General features: G+C 45.8%; 1 protein-coding gene across 2 annotated transcripts; it reads right to left on the reverse strand.

Moving 5' to 3' along the window:
• Positions 1–1,253: 1,253 nt before the first annotated feature.
• Positions 1,254–19,280, reverse strand: Bud13 (BUD13 homolog). 2 transcript variants are annotated; one of them, XM_028866477.2, is made up of 10 exons: positions 19,097–19,280; positions 15,789–15,879; positions 13,814–13,898; positions 10,611–11,318; positions 9,034–9,251; positions 7,650–7,752; positions 7,194–7,332; positions 6,816–7,000; positions 6,429–6,510; positions 1,254–1,605 (listed from the first exon to the last, which is right to left on the reverse strand). In XM_028866477.2, exons 1-10 carry the CDS (start codon positions 19,237–19,239, stop codon positions 1,512–1,514), a joined length of 1,848 nt encoding a protein of 615 aa, XP_028722310.1. In that variant the 5' UTR covers positions 19,240–19,280; the 3' UTR covers positions 1,254–1,511. The 2 variants fall into 2 exon arrangements, with proteins under 2 accessions (XP_028722310.1, XP_037063423.1); XM_037207528.1 differs by lacking the exon at positions 19,097–19,280 and adding an exon at positions 17,332–19,002.
• Between the last annotated feature and the right edge of the window lie 1,963 nt (positions 19,281–21,243).

A 21,243-nucleotide genomic window follows, 5' to 3' on the forward strand; every position in this document is an offset into this window, starting at 1 on the left:
TCACATGGCCCCTGGAGGGCTGCTACAGTGTCCACAGGGAGATCCTCTTTTTTACACCAAGCTATCCGAGAGGGCAGTGCATCCATGTCCTTTAGGAACTTTCAGGAATTGCACGGTTCTGATATATCCTATTAGAGACACAAACTAGCCCTGTTTGCTCTGGGAGGGGACTACCCAAGGGCTTGAATACCAGAGGGCAGGGACCAAAAGAGCCACCACGGAAGCTGGCTACCACACTTGACGCTAATGAAGACAATAATGCTAACAGCTAAGCATTTTGTGACATTCACTATATGCAGGCACTTGTAAACGCACAGGAGACCCACGAGGTAGGTACTCCTCTCTATTCACAGAAGCGAAGCACAGGGGTTCAGCAGCTCACAGGGGTTCAGCAGCTCACAGGTCACACTGCTAGCCAAGGACACAGTCCAGAGTCAGCTTCCAGCAGCACAGCACCACTGCCCACCCTTAAAAGACAACACAGTACTGCTTCCCAGTCTTCCTTCCCATGTGTGCTGCCCATCCGCATCCCTCAACCGACAGCGGCTGACATTGAGTCTTCATTCGCCACAAGGGCTGTTTCGGCCACCCTAATAGCTGCAGAGTAGAAAATGGTGTAATTTGTATTTAGTTAACCGGGAGTGAGGCAATCCACTTGCTAGCTATCTAGCTTTCTCTCTCTCTCTCCTGTTTTCAGAGCTGTCTTTTCCTTCCTGAGCTACAGAGTTCTCTCATAGGTCAATCCTTCATGTATGCATCGTTTGTTATGCACTCACTGTTAGAGACGGCCAGTGTTTGCTCGGAATCTGTAGGCATCTTCACCTCCGACACGACCAGCTCTGCTGCAGGGAGAACCCTGCATTATGCAGCAGTTAGAGCAATCACAGTTTGTGGTTTGAGCTGTCTTCATGCTGTTCCTACCCATCACTTGCTCCTACCAGATTTCATTATTTGCTGGGGTCGCCATAGGAGCCATGGTCCCACTTCATTTTTGTTCATATAATAAGCTAATTTTCTGAGCTTCACTAGCCACCTTTCCCACAAACATGTGACACTCACTACCTTATCCCACACACGTTCCAGTATTCCTAAACCTGTTTTAACACTAAATTCTGATTTACACAGAAGAAGGATTATCACTTCCAAAGATTTTACTCACACGGCTTGCTAAATTAACGAAAACACCAATCACTAATACTTCTAAGACCCCAAGGAGCTCATTTTTCCAAGTAGAATACTCAGTTAGGAAATGATTACAAAAAATAAATATGTGTTTATTTTTTAAAGTAAAAAGGAAACACTGGTTTAGAACAAACCCTGGAATAAAGAAGTCACCGTGTCCTGCCAAAGCCAGCCACAGACAACATGGACACAGCCAAGGTTAGGCGCCTAGTCCAAAGGTCAGAACTGACAGCAAGCTGGTCTGTGTCCATCAGCAAGACGACCATCAGAGCCGGATGTCGGGCTAGCCTACGCCACCGCCGCCACAGCACCACACAGCCGTGGAGGAGTCACATGTCCTCCACACTCCACTTGTAGGCCAGCTCCTCCACAGCCTTCTTGCTGGCGAGCCTGGCAAAGCGCTTCTGCTCAAAACCATTGGATCTGCAACCAAAAGAGAGTTCTCGTCAGCTAGAACCCTGCATGCTTCCTTTAAAGTGGAAGGAAAGGTACGGGAAAATAGCCAAACCATATGCAATAAAACCAAAGCAACAAAACATCATCCCTGTTCAGACTCAGACAACTGCTGCAGACCTTCACTACTCTCTAACAAAGGCTGGTACAGCTAGGCCTGAAATCCACATACTCCAAAGGCTGAGGAAGCAGGATCACACGTTCAAGAACTGCATGGGCTAGAGTTAGTTCAAGGTCAGCCTGAACAACTTCATGAAGCCCTGCCTCAAAAAAATAGTAAAATAGCTGGGCATGGTGGCACACACCCTTGATCACAGCACTCGGGAGGCAGAAGCAGATGGATCTCTGTGAGTTTGAGTTTGTAGCCTGGTCTACAGAGTGAGTTCCAGGACAGCCAGGGCTACACAGAGAAACCCTGTCTCGAAAAAAAAAGTAAAATGAAGCTGGGGATGTAACACAGTAGTAGAGACAGAGCCCTGCCTAGCATGTGCCAGGCCCTGAGCTCAGTACACAGTACAAAAACAAAGACTCAACTCACTCTCAGCCGATGTCCACAGGCTTCATAATTTACCATCCGTTAACCATGACTGAGTTCTCACTAGATAGTAAGTGCTACGGAAGTCACGGCTGAGTGACACAGACAGGTGGGGGGTTGCAGAAGGATCAGGAAGGGCTGAGCAAGACACTTTGTGGGAACGGCCCCCAAGCTATGCCTGAATAGATGCCCAGGCAGGGCTCACTGGTGTGGCCAGAGCCTAGTGTGACAAAGGGCGTGATCACGAGTCAACACTGGAAAGGCAGGCAGAGCCCAGAGCCCAGTGAGCTTAGGAGATGGTAAAAAAAGATTTCATCGGGGAAAGATGGGTTAAGACTGCATTTCCGAGAGACCACTCTAGAAATGTGTGGTAGGGAAGACACCACAGCAGCCTGTGCAGCTATGAAGGCAATGATGGAGGCCATGATACCAGGGATGGCAGCAGGGACCACATGAGAGGCAAAATCAGTAGGACTTTGGCTGACTAGTCACAGCCAAAGGAGAGGGTCAGCGGGCCTCATCAGTCAGTATCTGAGTGACCAGATAAATGAGGATGCCACCTCACAGGCTGGGGAGCACAGGAGGGGAGCAGGGGTAGAGGAGTATGCTCTGTACTTCAAATGTGCATGGGCAGAAGACTCCACCATGAACACACCAGCCTGAGTTCCTACAGAACCAGAACCATGTACAGACAGACAGCTGAAGACCTGACTCAGTAAGAGGCAGCCAGAAAGAGATGGAGTGAGAACAGTGGGGGCTACAGATGGAAAAATGAGAAACACTGAAGACTAACAGAGAAAGGGCCATTAACAAAGGGGCCAAGACATGACAAAGAAGCAGGAACAGGCCATTATGGAAGCCAATTCAGGGGGGCGTTCAAGTAAATGGTGAGTGGACCACAAATCTCAAATTCCTTTCCCCACCCCACCCTTCTCCCTCTCTGCACTCCACTCCTTCCTTATTTATTTTTCCCTTGAGACAAAACATTTGTACACATACAAAATATTACACACGCACACATGAGAAATCTAGGAGACAAAAAGACTGAAAAACGTACTCAGAAAAGAAGATGAATGAATAATCATTAAAAAAAAAAAAAAAAAAAAAAAAAAAAAAACTAGGCTAGCCAGGCATGGTGGCGCACGCCTTTAATCCCAGCACTCAGGACGCAGATGCAGGCGGATCTCTGTGAGTTCAAAGCCAGCCTGGTCTACAAAGTGAGTTCCAGGGCTACACAGAGAAACCCCGTCTCAAAAAACCAAAACCAGAAAAACAACAAAAAACAAAACTAGGTCAGGCAGAGTTCTAAGCTTGGGGTCCAAATAAAGCCAAAGAAATGAACAGTACAGCAGGTATTTGGTGGCAACATCTGGTGGCTATGACAAAAGCCACCTCTGGGTATGCAGCAAGTGAGACTTCAGGAACATCCTCCTGCCAAAGGTTCTGCTCTGTGACCAGCAGAGCCCAGCAGCCAGCTAACCTGCAACCGCACACCAAGTTTCACATCAGGCTTCAGTGAGTCACTATACACACGTGCAGAGGACACCCTACCAGCCCTGGGAAAGTGCAGCAGCCAGAGGCAAGGTGTAGGGTGTAAGTGTCCACTGCAGGGGAGACAGGAGTTCAATATAGACTATATCTGTAGATAAAAACCAACAGAGAAATGTAACAGAATCCCAATCTCTACAATGTTATCACTCACAAATAAAAGATCTAACAAATAAACCAAAAGGAAAATAACACATAATCAAAAAAATAAAATAAAATAAAAATCTGTTAGTCAGTGATGGTGTCACCAGAATGTAATTTCAACATTCAGGAAGCTACAGTGGGAAGATTTTGAGCTCAGGACCAGCCTGGGCTACATAGCCAGTTCTAAACCGGACTGGCCTACAGACTGAGCTCCTACCCCCACAACGGAGAGGGAGAGGGAGGGAGGATAGGTTATCAACAGAAACCAATCCTGTGAATTGAATGCTGCAATCAGCAGATGAAACTTCAAAACACCATTTATATGTTTTTTTCCAAAAAGAGAAAGCTGTCTCTAAATGGGTGAGCGGATGGGAAATCTCAGTGGAGGTACACAAGCCATCAAATGGGAACTGTGGAGTCACACTAGCTGAGACAAAATACTCACAACTGACAGCAACCGACAAAAACAACTAAGACATCAGGGCACGGGCTCTGCAAACTCTAATGCACCTTAGCCTAACAGGTCTGTATAAAGCACCACCATCCCAAGTAACTGCAGAATGTATACCAAGTGCACAAGGTAGAAGCAAAAGAATGGGAAAATATTCTGAACAAAAGCCATCCTGCATTTCAGAGAACTTTCTCAATACACCACCCAAGTGATTTTCTGATGATGCATAATGAAAACATGCCAACATTTGGCAGGTCTGTAAAATTCAGCAAATCTACATGTTACAAATGGCCAATATATGAGAGAATACGATGCATGGGTAAAAGATACAAAGTATAAAAACATACTACGGGCTGAGAGATGGCTCAGGGATTAAGAGCATTGGCTGCTCTTCCAGGGGACCTGGGTTTGAGTACCAGCACCTTATTGCATTCTTCCCTCACACTTACATGTAGGCAAAACACCCACACACAAAAATAAACTTAAAGGGGGGGACCATGAATTATGTATGCAGGCATGGTGGCACATGCCTTTAATCCCAGAACTTGGCAGGCAGATCTCTGAGTTCAAGGCCAATCTGGTCTATAATAAGAGAGTTCCAGGTGAGCACCAGGACTACATAAAGAGACTCAGTCTCAAAGAAAAAAAAAAGCCACAAGATCATAAATTTTAATGCAGAAGTATCACAAGTTCTTTACATGTTTTGGACCCACCTAACAGCCTTGAAGAAGCTGGCTTTTGTTCTCTGTATTGTACCCCCCTTTTCTGCTGCTGACGGCAGGCTACACTTCCCTCCTGCACTTCAGCTAAACATGTCACAGCAAATTCGAACAGCTATCCACTATAAGCTAGACATTAATTATATTTGTAAAAAGTTAAATCAATTCTGCCCTTTCGGTTTGTTTGGAAAATAATTGTTTTTCATTAAAACTAATAGTAATTATATAGCATATAGTGACTATTATTTTTTATAGTGAATAAATGCTTTTAAAATATATTTAAAATTTTAATGTAGTGACTATAAATATGTATGTAATTCACATAAACAAAAGCTTCTTGGGATCCTCAATAGTCTCTTTTAAAATTATGTATTTGTTTATACAGATACACACATACACTCAAATGAGTGTGTGGAGTAAAGAAAACAATTTTCAAGAGATGCTTCTCCCCTACCATGTGGGTCCCAAGACTTGAACTCATATCACCAGGCCTGACAACAAGTGCCTTTCCCACAGAGCCATCTCACGAGCACAGAGTACGCCATGGTCCTGAGATGTAAAATTCTGAGAATCCTCTAAGATTCTAACTAAATGCTAATGTTCTGTGTAGACAAGGGAAGATGGGATCTGCGACTGACAATAAGCGGAAGCTGTCCTGACAGTCAGGAAGCTTGAGCACACACGTGACATACTAGTAAGTAACCAGGTGAGGTGGCAGGGCTGAGACATTACCTGGGACTCCACCTAGGACAGTGAAGAGAATTAATGCTAAAGACACAACACAGAGAAGGCTCCAGCACTCAGCCTCCAACTTTGGGAATCCTCTAAGATTCTAACTAAATGCTAATGTTCTGTGTAGGCCATGTAAACATGACCAATGTTTGAAACAAAGTGTGTTATTTGTCCTGAGCCTTTCAAAGTCCATGGAAAGGAACAGGAGAAATGCTCCCAACCTCAGAACCTCCGATCTCAGGAAGGAAGCACACAAAGCAGGAGGGAGTGAGGACAGCGTGGAGGATCTAAGACAGTGGACAGAGTCAGCTGTGCTTCCCAGGCCTGTATTCCCAGTACTCAGGAGGCGGTGCATGAGTTGGAGGTCTGCCTGGCCATGCAGTCTGTCTCAAAAAACGAAACAAAACAAAAAACAAAAAACAAAAAAAAAACAGAGAAGAAAGGTTAAGGCCAGGCAGAAGAAGGCTGGGCAGTTGCGGCACACGCCTTTAATCCTAGCACTTGGGAGGCAGAAGCAAGCAGATCTCTGTGAGTTCAAGGCCAGTCTGGTCTACAGAGCGAATTCCAGAACAGCCAGGGCTACGCAGAGAAACCCCGTGTCGAAAAACAAAACAAAACAAAAGTCAGGCAGAAGAGAAAACAAAAACAGAGGAATCACATCTACCTGTCCACTCCATCCCAGCGGTATCCAGGCCAGATATTGAATCTATTGGGAGGAGGTGCAGGACCACTGTAGCGAGGCCTCACTAAAAACAGGAATGAGAAAAAAGAAATTAGCTACCGACATAATTTCACTCAGAGCTGGATGGCAACGGGAGAAAATTCTTCATGTAAGTTCCTGATAAGTCTTCGCACCCTAAAGGCCTCTCCGCCAACGCAGCAATCCAAATTAAAGCAGGGGCTGAGGTGGAGCGCCCACCTGAACAGTTCCTACTGTTTTGAACCCAAACTTCCGGAGGCACTCCGGCTGAGCCTCCTCTGTGGAAAGCTAAGTAGTGCCCTCTGACAGCTCTCTCCTCGGCCACCTGCGGCCCTGGCAGCCCCGACTCACCTTTCTTATGCTTGTTCTCTTTGGCCTTATTCTTCTTAATGAAGTTGGCCATCGGGTCCCCCTCTCTTTCTTGTTCTCTCAGCATCCGATCCAGATCTTCGTCGTCGATGTAGCGGGCCAGAGGCTTCTGCATCTCCTTCATGGCATCCTCTACATTCTGCTGCTGTTGCCGGCTCTGGGCAAGCCTGGGCCAAAGGAAGCATCCTGGTTGGCAATCTCCTTCTACACTGGGGGATCACAATGCTACTCCGGAGAACTCGCTCTCTGTAGCCGCAGAGGCTAACTAAGAGGGTAAAAGCCCTGAGTCCCAACTGTCTCAGGAGACTCAGCGCCTGAGGCTCAGCCCCGTAACAACTTGGTGCTCAGAGGTGCCCTTACCCTTTCCCCCACTGGGCATATAGCTCATCTCGCTCTGAGTCCTTCTCTGCCTTTTTCCTCTGTTCCAGGCGTTCCAGCTTCAGATTCCTCTTCCGACCAGACTTGTCTCGAAATACAGTTTCAGCGAATTCAAACTGAGCTATGAAGGGAAATCACATTTTTAAGATAAATACCAAACATCACAATCAAATAACATTCTAGCATGCAAAACCAGCTGCTTGGGATCTTCGTGCTGGTAAGAACTCTACAGCCAGGCCACGGTGGCTCCTACCAACATACGCACGTGGGGAGGGGAAGAAGCACCTCGACTCCTGAGGTGAAACGGCACAAAACCCAGAGCAGAGGAATGGAAGCCATGAAAAGTTCCAGCCAGCAAACACAACAAGCCACACTGACAAACAGAACAGACAGAGAGCTATACAAGCCGAAAGTGGCCCTGAACGCTCACGTTTGTACCTCCAAGGGCTGTGGTGTCTTGGTCCTGTCTCCTGAGTTCCTGCTGCTCCTGCTGAACATCAGTCACCAACCCAGTTTTCGCTCCGGAATACATGTGTGCAGTCTGTGCAAGAGAAGAGGCATACATGTGTGTGCAGTCTGTGCAAGAGAAAGGAATACATGTGTGTGCAGTCTGTGCAGGAGAAGAGGCATACATGTGTGCAGTCTGTGCAGGAGAAAAGGAATACATGTGTGCAGTCTGTGCAGAAGAGGAACACATGTGTGCAGTCTGTGCAAGAGAAAGGAATACATGTGTGTGCAGTCTGTGCAGAAGAGGCATACATGTGTGCAGTCTGTGCAGGAGAAGAGGAACACATGTGTGCAGTCTGTGCAGGAGAAGAGGAACACATGTGTGCAGTCTGCAGGAGAAGAGGAACACATGTGTGCAGTCTGTGCAAGAGAAGAGGCAACAACCAACACCAATGAACGAGGAGGCAGCCAGCTGCTTGTATGTCTGATCATCAGTAATAACCAAATCAAACCCTCTAGTTTCATAGTCTCATTTTGACCACAGACTCACACCATAGGGGGAAGCATCTAATCTCATGAAACAGTTTATAATATCAAATTTTAAAGTAAACAGAAACCCAAACACACAGCACATAGAAGAAGGGGCTAAGAACATGCATGCCTTCTTTCTGTCTTTGTAGTGTCCCACACAGTACAGGCTGGTCTTGAACTCACTCATGCACGTTTCACAAAGGAAGCTGAAAATTAAAGAAATCAAATTCCTTGCACAACCTCCCAGACATTAAGTAGCAGAAGTAGGATTTAAAGCTATGATTGGTTTCACGGGATTCTATGCTCCCAAATGAACTCTGTAAGCTGTAAGCCTCAGCTTATTATTAAGAAAACAGTGGTGCCTGCCTTTCATATCAGGTAGGAGGAGGCAGGTGGGTCAGAAGTTCAAGGCCAGCCTTGGAATACACTCAAAACAACAAAGGGAAAAAACGGGGAGGCGTTCTGTAGATACTGAGACTTGTGGCATTACAAGGCTATAAAAGGCAGGAGCCTCTTGGGAGTCTCTGGTACAAGCCAGGCACTCCTAATCCAAAACTGGACATCCACAACAGTCCATAATCCAAGACATTCTGAGCATCATTTTGTGCAGTATCTGCAACACCTTCAAACCTTCAAATATCTGGATAAGGCATCCTCAAGTCTCTTCTTACAAATTCAGCTCAGATGAGTTAGGGCCGTGATACCTTCAGAGTGAAAGTTCCAGAAGTGCTTTTAACTCATTTACTGTACCACATCCCAACTCTCTGGCTGCAACCTTTTTGGTGTCTGTAAAGCTGGAAGGGAAGAATCACTCTGACAAAGACACAACTCCTGGAATCCCTACCTTCTTCCCAGGATGGGGACTCCTTCGAGGAGGAGAGAGGTCAGAATCTGAAGACTTGGTCCTCTGTCTTCTCCGGGGTGGAGAGAGGTCGGAGTCAGAGCTCTGGCGTCTCTGTCTATTACGTGGTGGTGACAGATCTGAGTCAGAATCCTGGTGTCTTGAATTTTGTTTTTGCCGTGGAGGGGACAAATCTGAGTCAGAGGCTTTATGGCAGACACCTGCAGAAAGGAGCAGTCAAAGTGTGACCCTGCTGTCTCCTAAGGAAAAGGCTTGTATGAAAGCCTGTGGCTAAGAGAAGCTAAGGATTAAAGAGTGAACTAAGGATGGGATGGTTCAGGAGTCAAGGGAACCTAGGATGTCAGGCCCTGGTTTTGGTCCCCAGCACAGGGGAGAGCCAGGGAGAATAAAGTAACCCCCTTGGAAGAATGTTTAAAAGAAATTACCAGGCAGGGGTACAGTGTCTGCTTAGCCATCCTATGAAAAAGCATGACTAACATGACTAACCAAAGCACAAGAACAGGTGAAGAACAGGTCAGGTGGCTCTGTTTCCTGGCCCCCAGTGTCTGGTGACTTTGAAAAGCACGTGAGATTTCAGACACTCATCTATACTTCGGTCCACCACTGCCACTCTGTGCAGAACTGACAGAAGAGCTTGGTTAGCCCTCTGTGGTATGGCAGAGTCAGGAAGGTCTGGGGTATAAGCTGATGTCCTCAGACTCAAGAATAACAAAGCAATTTAATCTCAAAAATTAAAACGGTAGCTAGAACAAATGAAGGAGAAAAAACTTTCCTGCATAGGTCTGTTCTAGATGACAGTGCACTGCTGACCTACCAGGTCGTAGCAACAACCACACATTTTGACCTAGCAAACAACTGCTCAGCTTTCTAGGAACCGATCAGTAAAAACCCCAAGGGATCTAAGATAAGAAATAATCCATAGTTGTTCTAACAGTATATGGACAGGATGATTGACAAACATCCTAAGAGCAAAGCTAGAAGTAATCCAAAGCATGTAATCTTAGGGAAATGGCTAAGTCAACTTATGTAACATAAAGAATTAAAAAAAAAATACAGTAACATAAAGATATCTATAACCCAGGGAAAACTTTGTTGAGTGGAGGAAGCAAGCAAGATTACATTCTGCACAGCCAGACTCAACTACACCCAGTATGCCAGGAAGCCCCCAAGGGCACTGGCTATAATACTAACAGTGATGATGTCTGAATGATATAAGTTTGTGAGAACCTTCCCATGTCTATACATTTCTGTTCATTCTGAAGTTCCTGTAACAAACACAGTATTTTTCATTTTTATTTATTATACTGTAAGTGCGCATGTGTGCTTGTGAGTGCAGGTGCCCGCATGTGGAGGTCAGAGGGCAACATTCAGAGTCAGTTTTCTCCTTTCAGTGCGCTGGTGCAGAGAATGCTTTTACCTCACCTGCCCCAGCAGTGCCTTTTCATGGGGGAGGAAGGGTAAGCAAAAGCACATAAAACTTTCCTACCTGCCCCTGTAATTTTTCTCATTCTCATACTCACAGGGATAAAGCTCCTCTTATGCATAAGCCATATACTCACCTTTGGGATCAAGCTGCTTCTTAGCTCCAAAATGAGCTTTTGCTTGCTGCTTCCGTGAAGAAAGGTCAGAGTCACGCCCAAACTTGCTGTCCTTGGAGAGTGACAGGTGGGAGGGTCCCAGCTCCCTCTGGGATCTTTCTGCAGCTTTACTACTTTTGGTTCTGGGCAGTTCCAAATTAGGGGAGTCATGACGGGTCTTCCTGAGATGCTGTGGTTCTGAAGCGTCAAAAGTCCTCCTATGTTGGGCTGTGTCAGGGGAGTGGTTATGGGCCCTTCTGGGGGAAGAGATACCTGAGGAACCATGATGACCTCTCCTAGGAGATACACCTGAAGAATTACGATGAGACTTCCTGGGGGGAGAAGCATCTGAGTCATGACGGGCCCTTCTAGGAGATGTGTCTGAGTCATGACGGGCCCTCCTAGGGGGAGATGGATCTGGTGTATCATGACGGGCCCTCCTAGGAGGAGACGAATCTGGGGTGCCATAACGGGCCCTCCTAGGGGGAGATGGATCCGGGGTGTCATGACGGGCCCTCCTGGGAGGAGATGGATCTGGGGTGTCATGACGGGCCCTCCTAGGAGGAGATGGATCTGGTGTATCATGACGGGTCCTCCTGGGAGAGGATGGATCTGGGCTGTCATGACGAACCCTCCTAGGAGGAGATGGATCCGGGGTGTCATGATGGAAATGTCCATCTTCACTATGGTCTAAACACAAAAGCAAACAGTCAGATCCCCACAAATGCTCTGTCCACATCCCACTCAGTTTAAAAACATGCCCCATGCCCCCAAAACACACATCTCTGAACCACTTGAAAAGCCTGTACCGTCTACTTGGCTCTTGTGTTTAGAGGCAGCAAACCAGTACTCAGAGACTACCTAAAGAATAACTCTTCTCATCTGCCTCCCGAGGCCCCAGTGTGCGAAGAAGCAGTTAAAGCACATCTATTCCTACTATACCCAACAGTAAGCAGGGCAGGTGATCCATGAAAACAAAGGTTCCGGGGATCCCCTAAGATTACCATTACCCCAATCCCAATCATTTCACTCCCCATCCAATTCGTTTTCTAGTGAGTCTCTCATTTTCCAACAGGCCAGAGGTTCCTGTTGCTATGCAGCCTAGAACATTTACAGGTTTTCTCTCTTTTTCAAAAGATACAGTAACTAAACCTGTACATCAAAATGAAATAAAGTAAGTACTTAATTCATGTCACTACACCCCCCATTTAAGGGGGGAATTCAACAGGAAAAAAAGAAAAAGAAAAATCAAGCATTAACTGTTATCTACTGTGTAGCAATCCTTTATACAGACTACTTAATTCTCACAAGTCTGGGATGTAAACATCACTAGCCCCACTTTATAGACGAAGTCATTGATACAGAAATCAAGCAATCTGCCAAAGTCATACTGCTAAAACGTGGTGAAGTAAATATCTTGAGCTAAACCTGTGTGACTCCAAAGTTCATGGGCAATCTTTAAAAATGTGCCACTGGGGGGAAACACACTGTTTGAGAGTCTAGACTTTCAGAGGCACAGCAGATCAAATGTCCTGGCAACTGGGGCATTCCTACATTCCAATTTCTCCTCTCTATTTCTTGCCATCAGAGCTCCATGGCCCAAATAAAAACAAAAGCTGGGCAGGACCTGATGAATTCGTATTAAACAGATCATTCAAACCAAGTCAACTCCGTCACTTTGGGGAACAGCCTATCTGACCAGATCAATGCCAGTGAAGAAATAACAGTGAATCCGAGTATGAGGCCGATCAACCACGTATAAAAAGGGAGGAGGTGCAGGACATCAGGGCGGATATTTCTAGTAACAAACTGAGGCAGGGTAGTAAGGGTAAGGAAGAAGAGAAAGGACTGTGTGTGTGCGCATGTACATTTGAGACTTCTTAGACATGCAGACAAGGGAGCACAAGCATGCACGTGCAGGGACACACACACACACACACACACACACATTTTCTCTCTCTCTCAGACAAGTAATGAAAAGATGGGGAAACAACCATAAGGCACAAAATAACGGGTCAGACTGAAAAGAATTCCAATAAAGTCATCATGAGAACAAGGCTGTCAATGGTGAAGCTAAGTGACAAGGCAATGTACTGAAATGAACTGAGGAAAGAATCTCTCATCTATGGTGCAGTGGCATTTGTGGAGTGCACTGCTTTCCATTAGAGCAGCAGGGCGTTAGCCTAATGGCACAGAGGCTAACACAGGAAGACAAACCCCACTTAGGAACCAATTCTTTCAACAACTGTGTGTGAGAGATGAGCAAGCACCAGGAATCTCCTGAAGTTAAACAGGTCTCAAGAAGTAAGACCCAGGTGAGCAGCAGTGGTGCACAACGTTAATCCCAGCACTCGAGAGGCAGAGACAGGTGGATCTCTGTGAGTTCAAGGCCAGCCTGGTCTACAGAGCGAGATCCAGGACAGGCACCAAAACTACACGGAGAAACCCTGTCTCGGGGAAAAAAAAAAAAAAAACAAAAACCCAAGCACAGTGGCCTGGACTGTGAGACCTTGTCTCAAAAGTTTAAAAGAAAAGAAAAACAAGTGGGGGAGGGGGAGACAGGAGAGCCTTGTTTATGGAAAAAGGCAGGAAAAGAGACATACAGACATAAACCAAAAGGACAGAACTTGGAGCCCTGACTCATGTGAGCTTCTTCATTCTAGAAGGTGGGAAGCCTGGGTCTCCATGCTCTTCCTGTTTCTTACAAACTCCTCCCATGGTCCCGCTGTCTTCCAACTGCTCCCCGTTGTGGTCCAGGGAGGGACGGGTCTAAAAGGCTTCTCAACAGTCATGTTCTGACAAGTCAGTCTCTAACTCCCCAGTCCTCCTCCAGAAGTCCTGACACCTTTTCTCACCATATTCTTCATAATCACTGACACAATGAAACAATGCATTCCTCTAGAGCAGTGGTTCTCAACCTTCCTAATGCTGCGACCCTTTAATACAGTTCCTCATATTGTGATGACCCAACTATAAAATTATTTCATTGCTACTTCATATCTATAATTTTGCAAAGTATCTATATCATAATTTGTAATATGAAATAATATAATTATAATATATCTGATAGGCAACCCCCAATGAGGTCATGACCCACAGGATGAGAACCACTTCTCTAAAGCAAGAACCTATATAGGGACCTACCCTATAAACCAAGTTTAGACTTATCTGCTGTTGATACACACCTCCCAGAAGCTTCCATTTGGCACTGGAGCGGAATGCCTCCATCTGCTTTACCTCTTCTGGACGCTCATCCACAAACTCAGCCACCTGTAGGAGTAAGGATACTACAGTAAGGAAAAAAAACAGAATCCAGACAAGGAACACTTGTCTCAAGAACCTGGAGCCATAGCTAGTCCTGTTCCTAACACACAGTGCCCACACACCCTTGTGTGCACCATAAGGAAACATGCAGCAGTGCCCAGTTATTCTTGTCCCATGAACATCTCACTGTCACTTTGATAACTTAACTGAAGACCTTTCTCTGACTAGTCAATCTTCCTCCAAAGAAATCATTACAAACCTTTTTAGTAATTGTGCTGGCATACAACTGCCACATGTAAGTGAAAAGCTTTTACATTTTTATTCTTTACACACAGTGAGAACACTGCCTTCCTAACTTTCCTATCACTAATCAAAGATCTGGGCCCTTAAGATCCTCTCCTGTGAGTAGTCACAATGATAGGTCTTGAATCCAACTAAAAGGAACTACTGGCCACACACCAAATTATAGAATGTTCAGGGACAGCCTCCAAACTCTCTAATCTATATAAATGATCACGATGACTCATAGACTGCTCCGTGACGGAGAACTCGCCTTTCAAGTCAGTCCACGGTCAGTGTTAGAGCAGTCTTAGTTTGACTGGTCCCACATCTACCCTCACATGACTTCGTTTCCTCCATCCTAATGCTAACCTCTCATCCCTTTCCATTTGAGAGACCTTCAAAGTGGCTGGCAAACTGTAGCTACAGAGAACACTATTTCACAATTATCTTATTCAATCCTCACCATACTCATGCCAAGAAAGACCCAAGGCCGCTGATCAACACACTGTACCTCAGAGATATGAAATGGGCATGGACTAGCAAACTGTAAGAGCGGAATTCAAATCCGGGTCATAATTCCTCTGTACTACTTGTGCTCCAAGTCCCACCACCGCTCCTCATATAATCTTCTTCTGAGCTCTATCCCTGGGCACGGAAAGCATGGCTTTAGTGTAGGATCAACTGAGCTCCGTCACTTAGTCTTGGTGTAACCTTTGGCAAAGTATCTCAAGTCTCAATGCCCTTATTCCTTTCTTTTCTTTTTTTTCTTTTCTTTCTTTCCTTCTCTCTCTCTCTCTCTCTCTCTCTCTCTCTCTCTTTCTTTCTTTTCTTTCTTTCTGTTTTTGCTTGTTTGAGACAAGGTCTCTCCGTGAATCTTGGCTATCCTGGACCTCACTCTGTAGACTACATATTTGGGTATACAACTGCTATGGCTACAGAGGAATACCTTGAGGCTTGGGAGGTGGGGGGAGGTCTAATTGGATAGTGTTAGGAGTTTTGGTAGTGGGTATTTTAACAGTTAGGTGTCATATATGTAATGTTATTATAATGGAGTAGAGGTGGTAGTAGAATTAATAATATAAGTGATTGGGTAGTTAATGAAAGTGATGAGATTGGACCTCCTGCCTCTGCCTCCTGAGTGTTGGGATTAAAGGCATGTGCCAACACCGCTCAATGCCCTTATTTCTAAAAGCAGGGCTCAAAGGACTGAAGACTGAATGAGATCCTTTGTGTTCACTTAGCAGTGTTTGGTACATGGTTGGTAGTCAATAAACTAAGTCTATCAGCCATTCTTACACACAGAGAATTGCTTGTTTCTCCTTATGATCACATGACTCACTTCCACTGCCCATCATGAGAATACCATACCCGAACAGTGCTAGCCGAGAAGATCAAAATTCAGAAGCATTTCTGCTGAAAATTCATCAATTCACACCATTGCACAGCCAAGTCATTCCTTGGGGATCATTTGCATAAGCATCATGGACTAAACCAGGAATAAACAGCTCTTTACACATCACTCTTCCCGTGCTCAGCTTCCCCCCTACAACTCTATCTCACACTGAGACGCTTGGATCGTTTCAAAGTCCTGACAAGACCCCAAAAGATACGTACCACAGGCAAATCTCCATCCTCTTCCTCCTCCTTTTCCGGCTTAGTGGTAGAGATAGCTGCCCAGCCCACATCATCATCAACAATCCGCATTCTAAATGGGAACAATAAAAGGCTCAAAAAAGAACTCATTCTGGGATACAGGCCTACGTACACTTACCTATTGTTTTTATGTTTATTTATTGTGTATGTGTGATGGTATATATATGTACCACAGCATGCATATGGAAATTAGAGGACAACTTGCAGGAGTCAGTTCTCTCTCTCTATCATGTGGGTTCAAAGGATTGACCTCAGGTTGTCAGGCTTGCGTGCCAAGCGCTGAGCCATCTCCCAGCCCCGTATTGGCTTTTAAAGTTCAAATGTATGGTGCAGTCTTTGTCTATATGGACTGCTACTGAAAATTCACTCCATCACTGTCCATCTTCTTGTTTGTTTGGTTTTGGTTTTTGGAGACAGGGTTTCTCTGTGTAAGAGCCTTGGCTGTCCAGGAACTTGTTCCATAGACCAGGCTGGCCTCGAACTCAGAGATCCACCTGCCTCTGCCTCCCGAGTGCTGGGATTAAAGATGAATGCCACCTCCCAGTCCATCACTGTCCATCTTTCAGTACTTGGAATGAGTCAAATTTCTTACTCCATCAGTTTTCACAAATGCAACCCCTTCCCTCTCTTAACCAGGGATCTCATTTTCTTTGGGCCCTGGCATTGAATAACTTCCTTGGATGTATCTTTCTTGCTCACTGTCTCCTACTCCCAGGCTAGAAATCCCTCTACACACTCTTAGAATGTTTTCATTTGTATTTATCAAACGAGTTAAATCAACTGTTGTATCATTGGTTGTATAAAGCCCACATTCCCATTAAATTCTAAGCTCCAACAGCCAAGGGCTAGAACATTCTTTTATTTGTTGACTTTTCCCCTCTCAGATACTTTCACTATGGCTAGGTTCAAACACTATCCTCCTGCCCCAGCCTCCCCTGTTCTGGGGTTCTAAGCATCTACTACCACATACTGCTGACTAAGGCATTTTTGTTCATCAATGCCTCTTCAACACAACTATCATAGGAGATAGTCAGCCCTCCATACCCATGGATTCTGCAACTGCAAATTCAACCAAACACAGATTAAAAATACTCAGGGAAAAGAAAATTACCAGTGTATTAAATAGACACAGACTTTCTTTGGTGACAATGCCCTAAATAATGTAACAATTACTGACATACCATCTGTCTTAGTTAAGGTTTCTATTGCTGTGACAAAACACCATGACCAAAAGGCAAGTTTGGGGAGGAAAAGGTTTATCTGGCTTACACTTCAGCATTACTGTTCATCACTGAAGGAAGTCAGGACAGGAACTCAAACAGGGTAGGATCCCTGAGACAGGAGCGGATGCAGAGGCCATGGAGGGGTGCTGCTTACTGGCTTGCTTCTCATGGCATGTTCAGGCTGCTTTCTTATGGAACTCAGGACCACTAGCCCAGAGACGGCACCACCCACCATGGGCTGGGCCCTCCCCCATTGATCACTAATTGAGAAAATGCCTTACAGCTGGATCTCATGGAGGCGCTTCCTCAGCTGAGGCTCCTTCCTCTCTGATGACTCTAGCTTGTGTCAAGTTGATGCACAAAATCATCCAGTACACCATCTAAGTTGTAGTGATTTAAAAAGGATGTGAATAGTTTACCTGCAAATACCATATCATTGTGTGGAGGAACTTAAGTACCTGTGGACTGAGGAACCAGTCCACAACTACTAAAAGATGACAGTGCTGTGAAATAATCCTCTTGTACACTGTAAAGATTTGTCACTCAACTTGGTTTAATAAAACGCTGATTGGCCAGTAGCCAGGCAGGAAGTATAGGCGGGGCAACCAAACTAGGGATGATGGGAAGAGGGGTGGAGTCAGGAATTGCCAGCCAGAAGCAGAGGGAGCAGGAGATGAATGTGCCATGCTAATGAAGGTACGTGGCAGAGCATAAAGAATATGGGTTAACTTAAAATGTAGGAGTTAGCTAGTAACAAGCCTGAGCTATCACCTGAGCATTTATAATTCATATTTAGCCTCATGTCAGTTATTTGGGACTGGGCGGTGGGGACAGGAAATGTCTGTTTATATGACAGCATCCAATAAATGTGATTCACACAGATGAACTGTGCTGCAAAGAGGTATTTGAAAAGCCAGAAACACATGATACTTAATCAGTGTTGAACAAAGCTGAAATTTTTTTCCCTGCATGGCATTGCTCCTTCTTACAAGGGCATCAACCACACTGAATTTAGCACCCACCTTAACTGAATATAGGCTCAATTGGTAACACCACAAAGCTTCCATCTCTAAATGATGTCATGCTCAAGTTCCAAATGAAGATAAATCTGGGCAAAGGGGAAATTAGTCTACCCACTTCAATGGGCCACAAAATTTTCTCGGTTGAGATATGGGACTAATACCATTAGATCACAATGCTACCCCCATAGAGGGTGGTGAGCCACACTTTACATTCTCTAAGCTGCTAAACTCCTAGAAAGTAGCAGACCCAGGGCGAGGTGTAAGAATAGGATTAGCTTCCAGAGTTTTGACCTTGTATCCAAAATAGTACCTTCTTAGTAAGCTGCTAAACTTAGAGCCACTGCTCTAAAGTCTAAGAAAATTCCTTTATTCTGTGGGCTGATGTTCGATCTCCTGTCCCAACCTTTCCAGATTCCAGTGGCCAAGTCACTACAGGATATTTCATCTGAAATCTGTCTCAGCACACCTCTTTTGAACCTGGAAAGTATATTATTTAAAACAATGTCTACTTCATCACAATGTTCTGAAAGTTATATGGTCGAAGTTTATGGAAAGAGGCCAGGCACATGATAGGAACTGTATCCATGTTAGTTGTTACTCTTAGTAGTAGCTAAGAGTAACTGGACTTGGATCTTTGATTCCAGGTCAGTTCCTGATACTTTGAAGCCCCGAGAAACAGATTTTTTGGATCCCAAAATTTTTGTTAAAAAGTGCATGCACTTGGGTCTTTACATTAGCTCTACTATTCTCGGGACGCGACTTTCAGTCTGTTCGAGAGACGATGGAAGGCTACAAAGGCGGGAAAACAGTGAGGAAAGTTCTAGCTGGCCTTAACACATGGAAGGCGCTGTTCAGAGGCTGAGATCTGCGTTGCAGGCGGCGGCGAGAAGCCCGGCCCGGAGCAGAGGAGCTGGGCCTGGGCTCGGGCCGGGGTCGGCAGCGCTCGGAGCGCCGCGCGGACGAGGAGGAAGAGCTGCGGCCGAGGGCGCACCGGGGCAGCGCGACGCCACACCAGTCCACTCACCCCTTGCCACCGGCGCCTCCCGGCTTCGGCCGTTTTTTGCGCCGCTTCCGAACGGACTCTGAACCTCCTTCCAGGCCTGCATCTGCCCCAGACAAGTAACGCTTCAGATACTCAGCCTTAGAGAGCGGCGGAGCTGCCGCCATGGCAGCGGCGAGGGCGGGGCAACGGCTCGGCACTGGGGACAAAATTCTACGGGAAACGGATGGGGGTGGAGCCAGGAGCGGAAGCCCTGGGAGTGGGACTTGCGGAACTACTGGGCTGATGACAGACAGGGTGTGATGACCCTAAAAAAGCCTTTGCAGGATCAGAGGAGGGCGTGCATACATCTAGGACCGCTCCTGCTTTCCTGTGATGACGCATCCGTGCAACGCCCTCAGCCGGCACTGTCCGGCCGCAGGCCGACTTAACTGGATCCTGCCCTGACGGTTTCTGCGCCAGAGTAGAGAACAAAAACTCAGTCAGGGCACCTGTTTGAATACGGGGCCGATCATAACTGTACCAATGGGGGCAAGTTATTGAACGGCATTTTAATAATGGATGCTGTGCCAAATGCTTAGAAGTGTCCAGCACAATTAGTTTATTTCAGTTACCTTTTGATGGACAGTCTGCTGGAACAGGCTTCCAAGTACCATTTAGAGGGAGTCAAACAAATCCCATCCCTATGTGTTGTGACTATGAAAAATGGATAGGCTTCATCAAACTTGTATTGACCTTTTTACGTTTGGTATTGCCTCTCAAGAAAATGGTATAAAATCTTCCCAATAAAAATGACATGGATTTGTTGTCAGTGTGGCAAAGAAAAGAGCCAGAGAGTGGTGGCGCACGCCTTTAATCCCAGTACTTGGGAGGCAGAGGCAGGCAGATCTCTGTGAGTTTGAAGCCAAAAAAAGAAAAAGAAAGCTACTTCTTCTATAGAGGGTTGTTTTATGAATCTTCACTTGACCCTCACAATTCTGTTTCTTATTCCATCCAGCACTGGGGATTGAACCCAGGGCCTTGCAAAGGGTAGGCAAGACTTTTATAGAACTGCATCTCCCACCCCTTTCTGAATTTTGAAGACATGATCTTGCTAAGTTGCCCAGGCTGATTTTTTTTTTCCTGATTTTTTGAGATGGGGTTTCTCTGTGTAGTCTTGACTGTCCTGAAACTCACTCTGTAGCCCAGGCTGGCCTCGAACTCAAGAGAGCTACCTGTCTGTGCCTCCCGAGTGCTGGGGTTAAAGTCGTACGCCACCGCCACCCGGCTGATCTTGAATTTGCTACCCTTCTGCCTCAGCGTCCTAAGTAGCTGGACTACATACCTGTACCACCATGGCCTAGCCTTCAGTTTTATTAGCTTTCTTTATAGATAAGTTTGGAAAAGTACAGGAGCCCACTCATTTTCCTACTGCCAGATTTTGGCCCTTTGCTAGCAGAGGCCAGCCACATATTGTGCAGGTTATCCAGTTAGGGTTTTCTTTGTTTGTTTGTTGCTTTGAAACAGGTTTTATCTGTGTAGTGTCAGGACTAAAAGTAGATGATACAGATTCCCCAGTGTCCGCCTCTGCCCTTCACATGCACACATATCATTACATACATACACACAAGAAAACTTTGAAGTTTAGGAGTCATTTGCTAACTTGGTCTTCAGACTCTTTTTTTTTTTTTTTTAAATATTTATTATGTATACAGTGTTCTGCCTGCATGTATGTCTGCAGGCCAGAAGAGGGCGCCAGATCTCACTACAGATGGTTGTGTGCTGGGAATTGAACTCGGGACCTTTGGAAGAGCAGCCAGTGTTCTTAACCGCTGAGCCATCTCTCCAGCCCAATAAAAAACTTCGCTCTTAGTCTCACTCACATAAACTATGACCTTCCCTTCTCACTTCACTCCAATGTTCTCTTCCCTGTCTGTTATTGTCGGTTCCCCCACGAGACTTTTTGTTTGTTTTTCAAGTCAGGGTTTCTCTGTGTAGACCTGGCTGTCCTGGAACTTGATCTGTAGACCAGGCTGGCCTCGAACTCACCTGCTTGCATCTGCTGGGATTAAAGGTGTACGCCACCACACCTGGCTTCCCTGGCTGACTTTCAGCTCCATGAAATGGATGGATCCACGCAGGCATCCCTGGCTCAGAGTAGACAAGCATGGTCTGTTGGAATGAATAAAATG

This window comes from Peromyscus leucopus, chromosome 7 (assembly GCF_004664715.2).
Source record: "Peromyscus leucopus breed LL Stock chromosome 7, UCI_PerLeu_2.1, whole genome shotgun sequence".
NCBI lineage: Eukaryota > Metazoa > Chordata > Mammalia > Rodentia > Cricetidae > Peromyscus > Peromyscus leucopus.

Excerpts from the sequence above, each read along its gene's own strand:
- Bud13 (XM_028866477.2), bottom strand. The coding sequence starts at position 19,239 with ATGGCGGCAGCTCCGCCGCTCTCTAAGGCTGAGTATCTGAAGCGTTAC. Across the intron at positions 7,333-7,649 it reads AGACACCACAGCCCTTGGAG|CTCAGTTTGAATTCGCTGAA; the intron begins GTACAAACGTGA and ends TTCCCTTCATAG. Across the intron at positions 7,001-7,193 it reads TATGCCCAGTGGGGGAAAGG|GCTTGCCCAGAGCCGGCAAC; the intron begins GTAAGGGCACCT and ends CCTTTGGCCCAG.